The sequence below is a fragment of the Sitophilus oryzae genome, unplaced genomic scaffold (genome assembly GCF_002938485.1).
Source record: "Sitophilus oryzae breed Bouriz unplaced genomic scaffold, Soryzae_2.0 scaffold_1167_pilon_pilon, whole genome shotgun sequence".
NCBI lineage: Eukaryota > Metazoa > Arthropoda > Insecta > Coleoptera > Curculionidae > Sitophilus > Sitophilus oryzae.
The window spans coordinates 1266117-1286790 of NW_022145801.1; the positions used below are offsets into that span (position 1 = coordinate 1266117).

The 20674-nt window shown below is 31.9% G+C and overlaps 2 protein-coding genes across 3 annotated transcripts in view; both read left to right on the top strand.

Moving 5' to 3' along the window:
* The window catches only part of LOC115888323, a 422982-nt gene that overhangs the window by 380954 nt on the left and 21354 nt on the right, over positions 1-20674 (top strand). The window contains exon 1 of one of the 2 annotated variants that reach the window (XM_030908022.1): positions 19403-19438. The exons of the other annotated variant lie outside the window; for it this stretch is intronic. Within the exon in view, the coding sequence (XP_030763882.1) occupies positions 19420-19438 (19 nt within the window). The 5' untranslated portion in view covers positions 19403-19419. Of the gene's footprint in view, positions 1-19402; positions 19439-20674 lie in introns of those variants that run through there. 2 annotated transcript variants of the gene reach the window in all.
* On the top strand, positions 8848-15455 carry LOC115888361. The gene is made up of 2 exons (XM_030908072.1): positions 8848-8914; positions 14946-15455. Exons 1-2 carry the CDS (start codon positions 8879-8881, stop codon positions 15387-15389), a joined length of 480 nt encoding a protein of 159 aa, XP_030763932.1. The 5' UTR covers positions 8848-8878; the 3' UTR covers positions 15390-15455.

Consider the following 20674-nt stretch of genomic DNA (forward strand, 5'->3'; position numbering starts at 1 on the left):
AGTTGTCTCTCTATACAAATTTAATTTTTTGCTTGCTAATTTCTTTATTTCTAATTTTTTTCTATTTTTTAAGCAGAGTGCTTATATATTAGTTGACTTAAGTATGTTTATAACATGCTCTACACTATGCGGAGAACTCTTCGAAGCAAGTCAAGGTCGCGTTTCGTCGCCCAACTTTATCGCATTTCGGTTTATTTCCAGTTGTCTCGACCTACTTTCGATTCTTAAAAGCAGCTGAAAACTACTCGCGAGGAAGGCGTGGAGAGATTTTTTTTAGCGTTTCATGTTGCCTCGTTCAATTTCGTTTCATTTTGAGCTATTTCCTAAACATGACTATATCTGTACCCGAGGCAAAGGACTTTTTTTCATAAATCTCAGTGAAATAAGTAAACCTAGACGTTTTTAAAATAGCTTTTGTTACAATAATATTTCGTTAATTATGTTCGTGTTCGTTTTATGTTGATATATATTCCACAAAATTAATATTTGAACACGCGTTTATAATATGTATAGTAGATATTTAAGAACAAAACTTTTGACTTAAACTGCAGGAATATAATTACAATATTTTTGTGATTTAGTTTTATTATAATGAATTAGTATATAAAATTGTATATGAAATGTTTGTTTACGGCCTTAATTGATTACTATAAGAATAGTATTGCTTGACGAGCCTGATAACATTATCAATATATCGAGCTGATTGGGAAAATTATTGATTGACCTAATGTCAAGAAAAATATGGTCCACGGACATTTTTTAAAAGCAATGTTATTTTATTGTTCTTAAGAGAGACCTGTAAACGGTACTTTTGTAAGTATAAAACCTCTGACGAGGGGTAGAGGACTCAAAAATCTCACAATCTTTTTAGGACGTTTAAAAAGATTGTGAGTTTTTTGAGTCCCCTACCCCTCGTCAGATATTTTTCGTTTTACATTGATATGTACTCACACTGGGTTGGAGAACGTTTACTTTTGTAAGTATCCAGCATGGTTTGATATACAGCACGTTTGATATAAATCCATTCAAAAATAAGAAATAATTAGACGATTTTTAAATAGTTTAACACCGTGGATTATAACCTATAAAAGCGGACCGCCAGAACAGTTAGTCATCGTGTATACATTGCCCTGCAGTTTTACGATTTTAAGTTTTGGAAATATATTTTTTTACTATATTATAATTAATAATGTTCGACAATGATTAAAACTAAATATTCTTGAGTAACTTTAGAGGAATAGCCAATTTAATCTACCATCGCTAACATACTAAATGCACTGTTTTTAATTTTTCACATCAGTTTAATATAGTGGTATTACATTACACTCCATTACAAATTAATGATATTTATTCATATTCCATGTTTACTTATTTTTCTGAAGCCACCAGAACGTTTAACCTTGATTGCTTCGTGCTATTTCACAAAATAGTACGCTAAATATAAGCCCGTTCTATAAAAACTAGTTTCCTGAAATAGACCGATACACGCCCTGATTGGTTGTTTGTTTTTTATTGTTAATCGTGGTCCATTTTGTTCTGTTTTGGGAAACATGGAAACTATTTTTTATAACACGGGCTTATATTTGAGTTTACTTCTGAAAGTATTTCCAGAAATGTTTTGCGAAATGTGTCACGAAATATTTCCAGCAATATTTCGTAAAACATTTCGGGAATAGTGTAGAGGCTGTTGATACGTATATTCATTACTTCCATATAATTACTATAATTACTATCAATAATAGTTATTTTTGTACCTAGTACGCGAAGTGCTACTTTGGCGATCGATACTTAATTTATTTAACGAGGCGTAGCCGAGTTGAAAAATTAGTCGAGATCACCAAAGTAGTTCGCGCACGAGTTGCAAACAACATATTTCTACAAACATTAAAATCGGGATATCCCTTAAAATTATTATTATTATATAATTGCTTCGAAAAAAAAAGCGTGAGTTGGAATGTATGTTTTTTTATTACTGAACATTGTCATCGATTTCCTTTTAGGTCGTTTTAATACTTGGTATTTCTGGTGAATCTTTCGCCGTGAAGAACTTACTAAAATGACAGTCGATAACATAGAAGATAAAGATTCAATTTTGATTGTTAAAGAACTCTATACAAAAACAAACATAGACCGAGTCTTTACAGTGTCAAATTTGAATTATATCTAGATTTACCGAAAATACGCAGCTCTTCGTCCAAGAAATGCTACCAGTCGCAGATTGTTTTTAAAATATCAAAATAAAAGATGCCTAGCATGATAGCAAATCCCTTAAAGCTGCCAGATTATGAGCAGAGTGTGATATATTTTGATATATTTAGTTTGAAGCGCCACGGAGGATGAAAATCTTCGACAGTGGCCGAGGGATACGTCGAGGATTCTATCAACAATAAAATTCAAATATCAAATAAAATTTTCAAGTGTCAAATACCGGGATCAAGTACCTCTACATCAAAATTGGATAGTGTCTCAAGTCCCAAATCCTCCATATCTCAAGCAAAACAAGTATCTAGTTTGCGATTAAATATTAGTTCGTGTACTGGTTGTACTATTAATGTTAATATTGTAAATAAAAACTAGAATATGCATTAGTATTAAGTTTAATATTTGTTATTTGTTTATTCTTGAATATTTCGAAATAAAAAATTAGTTATGATTTAATTTTTTATTTTCCAAAAACCAAAATTCCAAAATCCCATATAATTTACATGCAGTGTGCGAAATAGGCATTTTAGTTCAGTCATTGAGGATCAAAGAAAGGGTCTGCTTGGAAAAAAGTCCGGAAGTTTTGAAACTTTGCAGGTTTATATGTTTTGGGGTCTCTAACTAAAATCCATAAAATGCACATTTCCAGACTTGCCGCCGGCGTCGCCATCTCACCAAGATGGCGCCCAAAATCGGTATTTTGTAAATATCTCGAAAACTATGCGTTTTTTGCAAAAATTTGAAGAATGATTTGAAGAGAATAAAATTTTCTATAAAAAGGTTATATGAAAAGTTTTGCTAAAGTCAACCGTTTAGACACAAAATCCCTGGATATTTTACAATTTTGCGTAAAGTATGACATACATATAGTCGATTTTCCGAAATCAAATGTCGATTAGTGTTCACTAAAACAAGTTTTAGTTTAGTTTCTTCAATTTTGTCATGAAACAATGGCGTATCATTAATTCGCTCATTAATTTATGAATAATTAATTGTCGTGCTGGACAGCATTCATTGCGAACTTACCACCAGGTTCAGCATTGGTCTGGTTGTACTAAAGATGCCGAAGAATGGGGTTGGAAGGAAACAAAAACAGGCATTACCCAGTCACAACGTTGAAAGATTCAGCTCCAAAATCCCTAGTGGCATTTTTATACTGTAAATGCAAAACCAACAACTGTGGTAAAGCCACAAATGCTTGCGGATGTTGCGGAACAGCAGGATTAAAATGTTCAATGATTTGTGCATACTGCAATGGGAAATCCTGTGACAACGTCACTGAAGTGTCACTCGACGAATCCGATGAAGAGGGGTTGGACTTGCCTGTAGATATCCCTCTGGCGGCTGAAGATGAAGAGTTGGACGTATTGAGAGACCACCCTGATGAGCCCAGCACAGCAAACACGATGGACTGTGACATCAATGAGCCAGATCTGTCGGGCTTATGCAGATAAGTTAAAGTTTTTAATTTACCTAGTGGAGTAGGCCTCCGGGGAGACCACGTTAAAATAAACGCGTCATGTACTTTATCTCTTAGGTTTTGTGGAAACAAGTACACATTTTCAATAATTAAAATTAATTATTCATAAATTAATGAGCGAATTAATGATACGCCACTGTTTCATGACAAAATTGAAGAAACTAAATTAAAACTAGTTTTAGTGAACCCTAATCGACATTTGATTTCGGAAAATCGACTATACATAATATATCATATTTTACGCAAAATTGTAAAATTTCCAGGGATTTTGTGCCTAAACGGTTGACTTTAGCGAAAATTTTCATAAAACCTTTTTTATAGGAAATTTTATTTTTTATAATTTTGCTTTCCTCAAATTTTCACGAAAAACACATAGTTTTCGAGATATTCATAAAATACCGATTTTGGGCGCCATCTTGGCAAGATGGCGGCGCCGGCGGCGGCAAGTCTGGAAATGTGCATTTTATGGATTTTAGTTAGGGACCCCAAAACCTATAACCCTGCAAAGTTGCAAAACTTCCGGACTTTTTTCCAAGCAAAAATCCCCAATGACTGAACTATTTCGCGCACCGTGTCATTGTAACGTAGGTGCAATTTCGCACATTGCTATCAATTCGCAAATATTGTCATTTTTTCACGTTTGTAGAAAAAGTTTTTGCATAGTTGATTTTTGATAACCGTACTCTTTACCCGCGTTTTAAATAATCTATATAGTTAAAGCTGTCCATTAAAAATTCAATTTGAAAAATCGGTTTTAAATGCCTCCGTTTTCCGTATGCGAAAGATTATTGTCGACCAGAGAATACCAGTTTAATAGGACAAATATTAGCGGCGCGGTGCACTAGTTAATGTTCCGACAGCCCTAATCTCTTTCGAACTGCCAGAGAATGCGGTCGGGCATCAACTGCGATAGTTAATGTCGGAATCAACGTCGTCGTCATGCTAATTTTCCTTTTTTCAACTGAAATGAAAACTAAATTCGATAAAGAGAAAATTTAATAAACTGTTCAGTATTTTTTTTCAGTAACTTTTTTTCCGATTTAGCTGAAATTTTGAATGCGCGTATAAGTAATTTAGGATTCGAACCCCTGCCTTACTACGGCTCCAACGTCATAGCACCGTAAAGTCCTAACGCTTTAAACCACACGGTCACCGACGACTTAAAAACTTGGACCTATGTAAAATTCTTACTTAAAAGATAATGTTTAGTGAAAGTACTTTTAGTATTGAAAATACTTCTGGCCGCGTTTATATGGGACCCATCTTTGAAAAAACGACATGCTCGATGCCACACGAGTTCAATAACCTGCCTAATCAACTTGTCAACACGTAAGTCGATAGTTTAGCCGTTGATCATCGAAGGACGTTTGAGGGCCGAAATGTGGTCTTATTAATTTATCAGTGTATGTGTGTGTGGGCCAACTATTTTATGGATTTGGATGTTTGTCTGGGCCAGCGGATAAAGAAAGCCCATATTATTATAAAAAAGAATATGCGTCAAGGCATATGGGTTGTTAGGTAGTTTGGCTATTTTAATCTAACTCTTTCCGTATAAGAAGCAAGGGGCAAATTGTACGTGAAAGAGTGGAATCACATAAATAATAAATTTAGACTAATGCAATATTTTTCTTGGCGCGTAGGATAGATAATTAAAGGGAATAATTAATTAAATCATTAAGTTCCAAAACATAATAACTCGGATCTCATCGGATCTGCTGATACATTTTGCTAAAATTTAGGCTATTAGTATCTATATTTTTTATGATTATTATTTTTTTAATTAACAACTTAGGCCAAAGAAAAAGCTTGCATGGTTTCCACCGCCAACAGGCGTAAAAACACATGAATCCAAGGCGTTGCTAAATATTTATTGGGATAAGATTTTATCCTTTGAATATTGTTGTAAATAATAATTTATTATCACTTAATTAGTGCTAACTTATCAAAGTTCACAACATGGCGAAATTTCAACAAAATCGGCCAACAGATCTTTGGAATATTAATAAAAAAGGCCTATTAGAAAACACCTTGACCCTTGTATCTTTAAAATTATACATTTCCGGACACATGTTTATATGAACTTTTTACCTTAAAACACTCAAAGAATCACCTCCTGAAGTTTGGCCAGGCTAGGACTGCGTAACTAGTAATTAAAACTTAACAATTTTTTTTTACTTGTTAAGTTTTAATTACTAGTAGATATTTTTCTGGTCATTCACGTTGCACTTTAACTCTTCGTTGTGTCACACACAATCTACATTTCGGATATGATGCAGAACTGATAAATTGGATTAAATATATTAATTGCAAGGTACGCAAAGAAATATTTTTGTTAACTTTGCAAATACTTAAGGCATGCAATAATTACGTATAGTAGACTTAGAGATTACTTCATAATTCTTGGAAGTCTTGAATTATTATGGGTCTGTTTTGTTTAAGAAGCTAACAAATAATTTCAAAAACTCAACTATCAAAATATATTGGTAGCAAATTTTTAAAAGTATGCATAGTTATAATGTTCTATATTAATTGGACATCTGAATGTAAATTAGGTATAGTTGTTGACATCGATAATATATTTTGCTGCTTATTTTCAGCACAACAAAATCCGTTATGATGAACGAAAAAAAAAATACCGCTATTCATATTATGGGCACCTATGTATTTTTTAATTTCATAATGATGTTTAAAAATACATAGGTACATACTATGAGTAGTGGTTGTGACGGTTTTTTATTAGGCATGATGAAAAGAAGCTGCAAACTAAATTATCGTTGGAGCCAACTATATTTTAATTTATTTTTATCTGCAGTAACTATGCACGGTAGGGGTTCAAAATATGCCTATACTGTGAGACAACTCCATTCGAGTATAAATTAACATTTACATTTCAAGTATCTTCTTGGTCTACCGGCGCGGCACCCCGTTCACCCTTATTCCCTCATTTCTATAAAAAAATATTATGATTTATAACTTTTAATAATTTTTATTGTGAAAATTGGTGAAAAGTATTTTTTTTTGTACGGCGGATATAAATTTATAGGCCATCTATAAATTTAAATTTACACCTAAGTTCGAATATTGGTTAAACCTAGGAATACCCAGGTAATACCCCGAAATATGCAAAAGAAGGAGTGAGTTTAGGTTAGATTAGAATTAGGTTTTAGTTGGTTTTGCATTAAAGTGAATTACAAAATTTTTTGTATATCATTTTTAAAAAAATATTTTAGATCTTTAATAAAAAATATAGACCTAATCTAAACTTAAGCTAAACTGACCCCCTTTTTGCATATTTTGGGCTCCTACGTGGGTATAGGAGCCCGTCATAGTGTCGTGACCGTGATCGTGACCAATCACGAATCCGCACACGTTCATATCCATCATTAATATTTTCCTCACTAAATTCTTCACTTTTGCACAAAACCATCACGATAAAAATCAAATATCAAAATTATTTAACGTTGCGAACGTTAAACTTGTATACGTATCTGGAATATATTTGTGAATAGCGATCAATGATACGTTTACGTTAGACTGCCGGCGTGCTGACGTCACGAATGTCAAATTGCTTTCCAACGAACAAGGTTTAGTTCTTTTATATTTCTATTGAGCTCTCCCAAATGACGCTACAAATTAATATAAAATGTAAAAAACAGGTGATTTTCAATACGCCTATGATGGTTGCGCATGTTGCAAAATCTGTGATTTTTTTATTTATAAACATTTATTTAATTCTGTTTTTAGTATTTGTTCTTATAGCGGCAACATAGATACATTATCTGTAAAAAATTCAACTGTCTAGCTATAACGGTTCATAAGATAAAGCTTTGTGCCAGACGGACGGACGCCGGACGGACGAACGGACACCGAAGTCTTAGTAATAGGGTTCCCGTTTTTACCCTTTGGGTACGGAACCCTAAAAATGAAAATATCTAGGAAAATCTTTGTTTGAGTGGTAGATAACCTTAATAATATTTTGAAGAGACATTTATTCCCCATTGAATATCGGAATAATATACTGGGTGTTCCACTTAAAATAAAAGAGTAACGTGCTTTTAAAGGTTACCATTGTTCAATATTAATTTTTGTCTCCCCCTGTATAACTTTTTGGATCAAGTTTTAATTTGATTTAAAGTACAATAGTTAATTTAGCTACATATTAGACTATACCAGGTAAATTCCAATTTATGTAGCCTTTATTTCTAGAAAATGTTAAATATGTCAAAAAACTTACATTTTAGTCATATACTTCTCTTATAAAACTCACCTTTATTTTTCTCCCAGAATCCGAAAATTAATTATTAATATATTATTATAGGGTGTTCCATTACAGAAAACACAACTTTGATATGTAACTTTTTTTGGGGACACCCTGTAGAACTCTCTATATTTTTAAAAATATATGCTCACAAAATTTCATTTCAATACAAACTGTCGTTCTCATTGGAGCATCCGCGGCGTATGAGACGCCAGCGTGTACAAATAAACTCAGAAGAGACCGCTTCGATTAATTCCAGTTTTCTACCTTTTTCTCGACTGGAAAGTCAGTAACCGGTAGCGACTAGAGAGCTAACTTTTAATCCATAAGGATATTTCGAGATTTTTCATTTTTTCCTTAGGTTATAAGCTTAGAGCTACCTAAAATTCAAAATTTGAAGTTTGTAGCTCTTCTAGAAGTACCTACCTTAGAATTTTGATGATGTGTCAGTGAGTCAATGTCGAAATTAAAGAAATTTGACAAGCGATAATTCATAAATTATGAGGTATAATTACTAGATATTTTGTTAATCTAGCCAGCTATAGTATGTCCTTATGTGCAGTGAAAATTAATATTCTTGCTTTATTCACAACGAAGTTACAGGGTGGTGAAAAGTGCCGCTAATACCTTCGAGAAAAGGATGAGTGTATCAGATAAGTGTCTTTAAAAACGTATTATTTATTTATTTATATTATATAAAATATATACGAGGAAAGTATTATTTACTTGGATATGCAATAATCAAAATATCATTTTACAATTTTAAGTCTATTATCACTTAATGTTTATAGTGTAGTAAAAATCTAATATTTTTAGTAAATCTGGTTTACAATACCGGATTAACTTAAAGATATCTTGAGTTGTAAATAGTTTCTGTGGAGTATATTTACAAAATTAGCCGAAAATATTTTGCAGTACAATCTTTGACATTAATCGACATGAATGTACCTGTAATAATAATCACTTCAGTTTTGGTAAGTTAACATTTAAAATATAGTACATTCCTCTTATTTGTCCTTTATGTAAGAAATACAAAAAAACAAGTTAGTTAAAGAGTTTCTTCTAAGAATGTTACCAATTTTAACACTTTGTGTTAACACAAAATATTTATATTCAATCACAGTAGTTAGATCATCTATAATAATTTACAAAAGATAAACTAATATTACTTTATAGACATGACTTGAGACGTAAATTATTTTCATAGCAACGAATATTTTAAATGTCTATGCAATACTTTCCTGTCATTAACACACTCGGTCTAGAAATTATAAATTGCTATTTATATTTGAAATAAAAACCATATGTAGCCTTTATTTTGCTTAACAAAGGGATATTTTTTTCGCGTCATTCAAACCTACATGTTTTCTAGTATTTTCCATACAGTCTCCTTTATTTTTACATCACATCATATGATCTATTTAAATTTAAATTTTAAAGAATGGGATTATTACACATCGCCTAATAATGTCTATATTAATATACCCCCCTGTCCATGATTTCTGTAATTTTCTCTAAAAATTCACAAAAATAAGTATTGGGAAATTAGTAAACGGTTGATTTTGTACCATGTGTTGCATCGTCCCAACCTGGACATAAAAAATTTCATGTAAATTTGTACGTAAAAATGATGAATAAGTTTTCCCCACTTAATTTTACAGAAAAATGTATTTGAAACCTTTTTAAGAACTCCTTAAAATGAAGCAAATTGTTCACTTTGAATTGTTTACACGAATCCGTTCTTGTGTTATTAGATATACAAAAATACAAAACCAATACAAAATAAAATGCAACTTTGTTAATTTGCACAGATGTTGAACGGCAACCATGTTTCATTAGTTACTGATTTATTTTCCTTAAAATAAAGCAACAGAAACATCGAAACAAGGATCTAGACAGCTTGAAGTTAAAATTAACGAATTTAATTTTTTTATTTCCATATTAATGTTATATTATATTTAGATGGACTAGAAATACCAACATTTTTTGTGTAGCGTTGTAGATTTCCGTCCTTATGTTATACAGGGTGGTCCGAATTGTATTCCGGAAACTTCGATAGCATATCCTGCACATTAAAATAAGTAAAAAAGTTTCTATAAATGTTTGTCCTAAAACGCTTAGTTTCGGAGTAAGGTACGGACGAAAAGTTATTACTCTTCAAAATAGTTAAAACACATGTAGGTGGCGCCCCCTACAAATCGGAGTCATATTGACATCAAAATCAAATTTCTCATGTCAAAAAACTCCCAGACACCAATTTTAATCCAAATATTGATGTTACTTCAGAAATTATTTGGAAAAAATCGAAATAAAAATGCACATTCTACACCATGTATAGTCTGTCCAACGAGAAGATCCTTGACAGTGATAGATGTGTCTGTCATTTTAATTTCAAAGTAATTTATTTTATTTTACAAAGAAATAAGTTGGTACAACTGGAACTCATAGCAGGAAATTAATATATTTAAAATTTGACTGACAAGGACAAGTGATTACTTCAAAATGTTGTGAAAAAAACTGTATAAAACTGAAAAAATATAATCGAGTTATTTTATTTAATAAAAAACGGTATGTGTTAATACAAAACAAACAAGAACAAGACGCCACATACAAAAAAATATAAAAAAGAACTATTTCTTACTTTCAAGCTTTATGAAACTTCCCGCATTTGTGATTATATTTATCAATATAACTTATGTACAAATACAAATTTGTAATATTCCGCAGGAATAAATAAAACAACATAAATAAAACAAACTATTTTATTAATAATAACATTTACCAAACTTTATATCTTAAAGGTTAATTAATTAACTTTAATCTTAATTTTTTTAAACCAGTAGGTACCTTTTGACATTGTTTTTCTGCAGTACTAAAATCCATTATTTACCTATCGTGTGATGTTGATATTTTATAGCTACTCCAGTTTTTAGTATGTGTTTAGTATGGTCGTCCTACCATATTCGAGATGCACTTATCTACGACGAGATGGTATACGAACTTTATTGATGGTAACTTTATTGGTGTATAAGACTTTCTGCCTGGGCAGCGAATATTAACCATAAACTGTGCTCTGGGTCTACAGTTAATTTTCACTCGATTTTTCCTCCGCTTGATTTCAAAAGACACAAAACACACGTAATAACACGAATCAAAATGCATCATCTTCTAATTAGTATTTGACTAAGCAGTATTTGACTAAAAGTTGACACAAAATTCTAACCTATAATTTGGCAAGACTTTGACAAACGTCAAAAATCTAAAAGCGAGTTCATACGCATCGGCGTCCGTTTGTCGTTTATCGTTCCGTCAAACCAATAAAATTGAAATACGATCTGTCATTTTTGAAATAAACCAATAAAACTGGTTAAAAACAACAAGAGACCACGCATGACGGATTTATAATTAAACTCATCCATAGTTAACTTAAAAATTATTAGAAACTTTTTTTAGTTAAATAATTAGATTGGTATGGGACGTCATCTGCTTTTCTTCTGTCATCGTCTGTCGAAATCTTACTTGAGAAAAAAAAACAGAGTATATCTCCAAAACTAAGCATTTTAGGACATACATTTATACGAACTTTTTAACATATTTTTATCTGCAGAATATGCTGCCGAAGTTTCCGGAATACAGTTCGGATCACCCTGTATATGAACTGACTTTCGCAGGTTTAGGACCAAGAATTAATAAACCTTTTATTTCAAAAATTGCCGTCGTTTCGACATGTACTCTCGTTCTTTGTCAAGCTGAAAGTAGCCTTGAAAAAGACGAGAATGCACGTCAAAACATCGGCAGTTTTTTAAATCATTATTTTCAGCTTATTTTCAACCATTTTCTCCCTCCTATATTTAGATACTCTTTTTGTAGTTGGGTCAATTGTTGTCTATTGTTGGCTATGCGGTCCCAAGTTATCCCTGCTAATTTTCTAACGTCATTGTCCCATCTCAGGTTCGGTCTAGGTCTCTTAATCCCTAGTGGGTACCATGCTGTAGTTTTTGTGGTCCATCTGTTGTCCGTCCTTCTTGCCAGGTGCCATGCCCATTACCACTTGAGGGATTTGTCTCTGTAGATGACATCTATTACCTAGGTCTTTTGTCGTATCCATTCTATTGTTTTGCGGTCTCTCTTGGTTATTCCCAGCATATTTCGTTCCTTTGAGCATTGTGCGACCTGCAGTTTCCTTATGATGTCTGTTTTAAGGTTGATTCTCATTATGCCTTCAATATCAGCTCCCTTCCGTTTACATAAAATATTATATCATATAAATAAATAGGACAATGTACACTATCCGTTCCGTTTCCCTTCCGTTCCATATCCTTTCTTTCCATTAATTTGGTTGGCGGACGGACTGAAGCGTATCGGAAAGAGCGTTGTCAAGTTCTTACATTTGTACCAGCTCTGTTAAAATTTTGCAGATATTTATTTATTCTTTCACCTCTTAGTTAAATCTATTAGCTTTTTCAAACGATACAAATTTTTAAATAAAACTTTCGTAATGATATAAATTGTGCAATAAAGAGTATGGAACTGATACGGAACGGAGGCAATATGTATAGCGTCAATACAATAAAAAATACGGATATGGAATAGAAACGGAAGGTATAGTGAGAATCAACCTTTAAGGTTCATTCTCCTATACCTTCCATATCAGCTCCCTTCCTTTTTTAAATAAAAGCTTGTTTATTTTCTAGTCCTGAACCTGCATATTATGCCTTTTCATTTTTTTTTATTTATATATGTGGTATAAAATATATATTACATACACTCACAAATAATGGCAATGTGCCTGTTTTTGGTAGATATAGTAAATATTATTGAAAAATGTTTCCAAGTAAAACGTATTTTTGATTTTAAAAATCGAACAAAAGATAACAGCAAATATTTACCAAATTTAACGAATTGGTGATATATTTTTTAAATATTTGCTGTTACATTTTTGCCACAAACAAATACTAGCTAGGTGAAAAGACGATTGCTATACATATAAAAAATACTGATGTAAAAATAGTAAAAAGGATTACAAAAAAGAATATCTGAGTTTTTGTGTAGAGTATACTGCAGATATTATAGAATAGGATAGAAAAAAAAACGGCGTTGGCGATGGCTACGAAATGAAGATTGCTTTTATTTTATATGTAAAATTATGTGGAGAATGTCATCGATCGTTTTTTTCGATCATGCGGTATATACGTTACAGCTAAAATGAATACTTGACTAGTTTTAAAGCAAACCAGCTATTTTTCAAATTAACTTAATATACAGGGTGTCCCATTTTCGTGGGTTTTATGGGGTTTCTCGTTTTTGAGTAGAGATACAAAGATGCGGTTTTTACATCAATGAACTACTTTTTTTTAAATTCTACACACATATTTTTCCCAGCTGGTTTCTAAAATACAGAAAATTTTTGAAAAAGTTGCATTTTTTGACCTCCCTTGTATCTCAGTTATCTTATAACTTATCGAAAAGATAAAAACTGAGTTCATAGAATTTTTCACGTAGAACTCAGTGCCGTAACTAGGTTTGCGCTGGGAGCTACCAAAGTAGCATTTTCACGACTTGCAACCACATGTTTACTAAACACAACGTTGGATTAGTTACAAAAAATAGTTAGCTCCCTACCTTGGGTATTAAAATAAATTTAAACGTTTTTATAACGTTGTGCCGACGTTGGACTAGTACTACAGCAAAGTAGAAGCTTCTGCGACGTCGAATAAACGTTGTCTTGTAACCTTTTTTGCTTAAGTGATCTTTAGGTGATTCGGACAACGTAGTTATAACGTTGGAAAATATTGAGTTTTCCGACGTCAGTTTCAGGACCTATTCCAACGTTATGCAAACGTCGTCTGTTTTGCTAATTCCAACGTTGTTTAGATTTCCTTATTCTTACGTTGGTAGGACGTCGAGTCACTACCTTTTTGCAACTGTATTGAACCATAACCTTAAATCTTAAATTTTCACTTCATTGTTCTGTTCAGTCAGACAGTTCAGTGCTGTTTTTGTTTTTATAAAAAACTTAATTAAAATGGGACATAAGAAGGGTACATATAAAACTAAATTTAAATATACATCGACATATATTACCGATAGTTTATCCACTCCCTCGTTTATTTAGATTATAGAGGGCGGCACAAGCTAGACTCTAAGATGACTAAATTAGGCAATCTTGCGTCTAGTATACTACCTGTTAAGGCCAAACTGCGACTTTATTAGTCCAGTATGCGACTACTCGAACTACTCCATCTTAATCTCCAAAACAACAAAGTGAAAGCCGCCATGTTGTTAAATAAGAAAATGTTTCGTTCCTAAAATAGCAATTCCTGCTTTTGAATACATTAACTTGAAATATTTGACCCCAAAAACACGCGAAAACAATTTTTTCGACTGCGAATAAATTATTCTCATTTTACTAAAAAAAAAAATTAAGAAAATTTTTAAAAGTTCTTTAATTTTAAGGCCCATTAGTATTTTTCAAAGTAGAAACAATACATTTATCAATAAAGTTGTTTGCGTTTAACTTTTTTGCCTTGGGTAACGAGTTACAGAGTCGGTTAAAGTGTTTCAATAATTATGATCTTCAAACATCCTCCACACTTAAATACTTTTGTTTTGTTTTCCTTCACTGCCATCTGACATATGTCAACCAAATCAAACCAAACTAAATCATAAAAATAATATTTTTACTATAATTATCCCAATTTAGGATAAAACGCGACTTAGACGCCATATTAGTTTTGTATTTCTATGAATTAGGATTTTAAACAACGTTGCAGTTTGTACTAAATTAGGCTTCTAGCCAACGTCGGTATCCAACGTCGTTTCGACCCAAAAATTATTCTCCAAACTAGTGCAGACTAGGGTTGGCACGAGGTTGTGCCGACGTTGCGCCCCGACGTTTGGTCGCGTGACACAACGTTGTCCCGACGTCCAAATGCTGCTTGGGTATCGTCCTCAAACATATAATAAAACATATTATGCAACTAAACTAACACAATTCAATTACAGTTTGCTGTATTGCAAATACATCACAACCCAGTAAATTCACAAGTACCATCCAATTGTACCAACTCTTCAGATAGATGGGAGACTACAGAGTGCGATTCCTACTACGCCTGCGTGCAAGTCTTGTGGAACTACTACGTTGTCCTCATCAACTGCACATCAGGAGTGGGCTACAATACAACTTCCGGAGCTTGCGATGAAGATATCGCTTGTAATGGTTCTACTACATCGACTACATCAACTACTACAGTTGCTACATCAAGTGTCACAGGTCCATCGAGTTGTAGTAACAGCTCCCAAACGTGGGAAGCAGAAAACTGTAATCAGTACTACGGGTGTTACTTAGCTCTAGGCAATTACTATGTAGTTTTGGTGAATTGTACTTCTGGGTATCAATACGATACATCTACGGAAAGTTGCGTCACTAGTACGACTTGTTCTTTGTGATTTTAATTTTTGAATGTAGGTAGATATACAGGGTGGTCCGAACTGTATTCCGGAAACTTCGGCAGCCTATTCTGCAGATAAAAATAAGTAAAAAAGTTCGTAAAAATGTATGTTCTAAAATGCTTAGTTTCGGAGATACAGGGTGTAGAAGTTTCATTTTTATTTCGATTTTTTCCAAATAATTTATGAAGTAACGTCAATATTTGGATGAAAATTGGTATCTAGGAGTTTTTTGACATATGAAATTTGATTTTGATGTCAATATGACTCCTATTTGCAGGGGGCGCCACTTACATGTGTTTAACTGTTATGAAGAGTTATAACTTTTCGTCCGTATTTGTATAAAACTACTGAGGAAAAAAATATACATTTCCGTGATTTTTAACGTAAAAAACATCTCTTGGTAAAAATCGCTACGAGCAACCGTTCTCAAGATATTTAGAATGGAAATAGTCATTACATGACATTATTGAGAAAAAATAAACATGTTGAGTAGATAGTTATTTGACTGATATAATAAATTAGGAAAAATTTTATTTTTTTAAATTAATCATAAATTTTTCTACGAAAAAACGATAATAAAACAGTTTCTGTTGTTCAACTTTTCGCACAAAAACATTTCAAATTTATGATTTCAGTCTAATAACTATTTAGTCAACATATTTAATTTATATCAATCATGACAGGTATTGATAATTTCGATTCCAAATATCTCGAGAATCATTACTCGTAGCGATTATTACCAAGAGTTTTTTTTACGTAAAAAATGTCATAAATGTATATTTTTTACTCAGTAGTTTTATACAGGTACGGACGAAAATTTATTACTCTTCAAACCAGTTAAAAAGGATGTAGGTGGCGCCCTAAGTAGGAGTTATATTGACATTAAAATCAAATTTCTCATGTCAAAAAACTCCTAGATATCAATTTTAATCCAAATATTGACATTACTTCATAAATTAATTGGAAAAAATCGAAATAAAAATGAAACTTTTACACCCTGTATCTCCGAAACAACTAAGCATTTTAGGACATAGATTCATACGAACTTTTTTACTTACTTTTATCTGCAGAATATGTTGCCAACGTTTCCGGAATACAGTTCGGACCACCCTATATTGTAAATTATTCATTATAACTCAAGTGCCTTTGTTTATAGAATGTATTTTAATACAAAAATACTTAAAACTAGAAAATATTTAAAACGCCCTATATTTTATAATATTAAAGTTAATCCTCTATTAAAACAATATCCAATTATCAATAAGATTACACTTTTAGTTATATGATATTTTTGTATACATGCATTTTGTATACATATTTTTGTATAGATATAATAATTGTAACTTCATAAATTACAATAAATTGTTACTAAAACTATGTTTGAGATGTGTTTTCGTTTTATTCAAAAGCCATATTTGACATAAAATTTTATTGACCTCAAATTATGTTTTCATTGTATTCCTTATTCTACAGGGTAAGTCTTAAATAAGTGCAAATATTTTTAGAGGTAGTATATTTCTACCCCAGAAAAACATTCTGAAAATGTGGAATTTATTGAAATTTTTTTTGAAATTTTCTTTAGTTCTTAGTTAGAAAACATAGTTTGTTGATAATATGACAACATAGGTAGTAGATTAATTTTACTAGAAAGAAAACCTAGAAAAGATCCAGTGGTTCTCAAAATTAGAGCAAAAAATCATGTTTATTTTAATTTTCAAGTTAAAATAACTCGGTTATTTTGAATTTATTTGGAAAACGGTAAAGAGAGAATATGTTTTTTTTTATCGAGATCTACCAGCCCTGAAAATATGTACATCATCATACAAAATAAAACACTAATTCATTACAATTTACTACACAATTTTACCGTTTGCTATTGCACTGAACCCGCGTTTTACTAACCATTTTAGCATCATTAGCAGAGGATTAAAACTAAACTAATATCTACAAATTGAGCGTTCATCTGACGCCCAGTTGGCACCGAGCAAGCGTGGCAAAACTAGCTAAGCGAGTCAAAACCAACCGAGCATAATCATTAATTACCGAAACTAGAGCACAACAAACAGGAACAGAGAACTGTAAGAAATTGAACTATTGTCTCTGTTCATACTATCTTTACATTTATTAATTTTGGCGCTCTCATATTGTAATTTAAGACTTACTAAATTATTAATATCTGTGCTATGTATGTATGTGTCTTTATCAACAATATATTGAGCAACGCAAAATTTATAATAATAATAATAACCTGAGCCATATGTTCTTGAAATCTACTTAATCAACAAATTAATTGGTAACTATTCGTAACTTGCCCTATTTTTGACTTTTTTTGAACGAAACTTGACTTTTGACAAAAAAGTCTTTTGAAGGTTTTGAAAAATCAAAACAGTTTTACTTCTAAGATGAAAATCAAATTTCTTTGTTTTTATAAACAGCCAAAACTAAAGTGTAAAAATTATTCCAAAATTTAAGACAAAAATTAACAAATACTTCATTAATTTTAAATCCAATATGGACGGAAATTAAAATTTCAAACTGTATACAAAAAAGACGGTGGTAACATTCGGTACAGTTGGGGTAAATACATAAAATTGCAATATTGCACTTTAAAGGATGTGCTATTTGCCAATCTGGTGCAGTCCCAAATGTGTCAAATTTAGCAAGCTCAGCGTGGAGTTCTCTTGAAAATAGTTTATTTTTCTATTTAACAAGACACCTCTTTTACTGAAAATTCCTACATTCACTTCTACGTTAAAGGAAATTCAATTATTTGCGCTTAAATTGTTTTTTTGTTATTTCTAAATCAGTATTGATTAATCTCCACACAGGGCAAGCCTTCGAAAAATTTGGACAAAATCCGTACGTCATAATTTTTAGCGATATAAGAGCAAAAATAGTATATTGTTTTATTAGGAGTAAAAATTATATTTTTTGTGGTGAGGTTGTGGAGTGGACGTTTGACATACAGATGAGGACACAAAAAATCATTTTTACTCTGAATAGAACATGCTATTTTTTTTAAATGCCACAAATATTTTTTTAAACAATTTCAAACATTCCAAATAATATAAAAAGATTTAAAAGTAATACCTTGTAAGTAATTATACGTATATCGGGAAACTATGGTTACGCTCGTTGAATTTGACACTATGACAGTTTTAATATATTTCGTACCATTTCGTACTTTTGTGCTATGCCGTAAAAGTGCTTTATTTTTATGCCTAGGCGTTATAATTGCTTTTGTGTGTTGTCAGTCACGTCGCAAAAATTAATACTTTTGTGACGTTTGAAAAAAAAATACATTTACGACTTTCAAAACTTAAAACTTACAAAGTAAAACAATGAATTTACACTGCTGAATTTGTCAACAATTTTTTAAGGAACTCAATTTATTAAAACTAATATATTATTTTGCATTATTGTCACATTTCTTAATGGAATATTAAAATCCGGACGCTTATAAAAAATCCGCCCGGACTCAACCGGACGTAATGAAAATCCGGACGTCTGGTAACCCTATTTATTGGTGTATAAAACTCTCTGTCTGGGCACCGAATATTAACTATAAACTCTGGGTCTACATTTAATTTTCTATCGATTTTTCCTCCACTTATCTTCAAAAGACACAAAACACACGTAATAACACGAATCAAAATGCATCATTTTCCAAAAAACGCAGGTTATTTGACATAATTTGACACAAATCATACACAAATTATAACCTGTCATTTGGCAAGACTTGACAAATCTCAAAAATCTTAGGGTGTATTCTGTTGCTTACCTTGGTTGTGGTTTTATGTTCCGTTTCTATCGGTTTCCTGAAAGTTTTCTTATTACGGAACACGGTTCCTGAAAAATTCGGTTGTAACTGTCACCAAACTAACCAGCGCGAGGAGGCTGGTTTTTCTGGTTTTGTTTGTCAATCAATGTCATTTATGTGAAATCAAGCAAATATTGGAAGTTCGAGTGAAATTATCATTTAATTTCTAAAATTTGTAATAATATTTTATATTTACATCCAAAAGCAATGGAGGTAGGCAGTAAAGGTAAATAAATTTCATTAGCTAAATAGAATGACTTTTTAGGACCATTTAAACTTATCATGCAGCCATTCATTCTTAAAGTCAGGAACATTTAAAGAAAACATGAAAAACAAGATTACAACAATGTTTTTTAAGCTATAAAAATATAAATATTAATTATTAGATTTCTTTATTTATTATTGATCTGTTTTAATATTGGACCTGCAAATCTTCACTTGAGCTGTCTAACGAGTTTAACAGTTTATTAATAAAGTACTTTTCAATATTAAACTCGATTGAAAAGAAGAAGCAAACTTAAAAGCAGAGAATAGGTACATTAAAAATGCATAAAAGACATAGACAAACAAATAAAAAGGGACTGGCAAATTAAATGGCAAAGAGAGGAACAACGTTCCCGTAGCGCAACTCAGAACGCAAAATTTCGTTCTATTTATGTTGATCTGCGCACTGCGTCTATTGGGCCCACTATCTCATTCTAATATAACAAGAGAGAAAGAAGCAGCGATATAAAACGTAATTTCTAAATAGAAATTAGAACAATCGCCTTTCGTTTTCGTTATCATGACAACCAAGATGACAACATCATGACAATTCGTCATATTTGTCATAGATAAATGCATAGATAAATGCAACAAGTTTAGATTGGAAAGCCCGTAAAAATTTTGGATCGCGAAATTATTTTGGGTCGCGACCGTTATACGCGATCTGGCGCTGCTATAGCGGTCGCTAAGAACAACGGCAAACAAAAACAGAAATAATTTTCTCTTGTCAAAGTCAGAATCTTCAGCCGAGACGACGACCATTCGTGCCATGAACCTTGGTACGTCTGATGTCGAGGATGGAGAGCTGGCCTCTGTGGAGCCGTCTCAGATACTGGCTTTTCTTAAAGCCCTGAGACTGTATGATGAGTTATAACTCGTTATAACTCAAGAAAGGGGAACACACATTAGATCTATAAGGTCGCGGTGATTAACTCCCCTCCTAAACATTCTACATTCTCTCTACAAGAACAACGGCAAACAAAAACAGAAATAATTTTCTCTTGTCAAAGTCAGAATATTCAAAAATCATAATAATCTTTCAAAATCTAAACCGCTCTCATTAAATTACTATGGCTACTAGTATCAATAAATAACATTTTCAAGATATTTTTTAGTTGTCACCATACACAAATATAAAAATTTATTTCAACTGTTATATAGCATAAATTATAATCTAGGTAATATAGAAAAAAACTTA

What these genes read in the sequence shown, in the direction of transcription:
- LOC115888361 (XM_030908072.1), top strand. Translation starts at nt 8,879, where the DNA reads ATGAATGTACCTGTAATAATAATCACTTCAGTTTTG. An exon ending in TAATAATCACTTCAGTTTTG is followed by an intron (nt 8,915 to 14,945) that starts GTAAGTTAACAT and finishes ATTCAATTACAG; the next exon opens with TTTGCTGTATTGCAAATACA.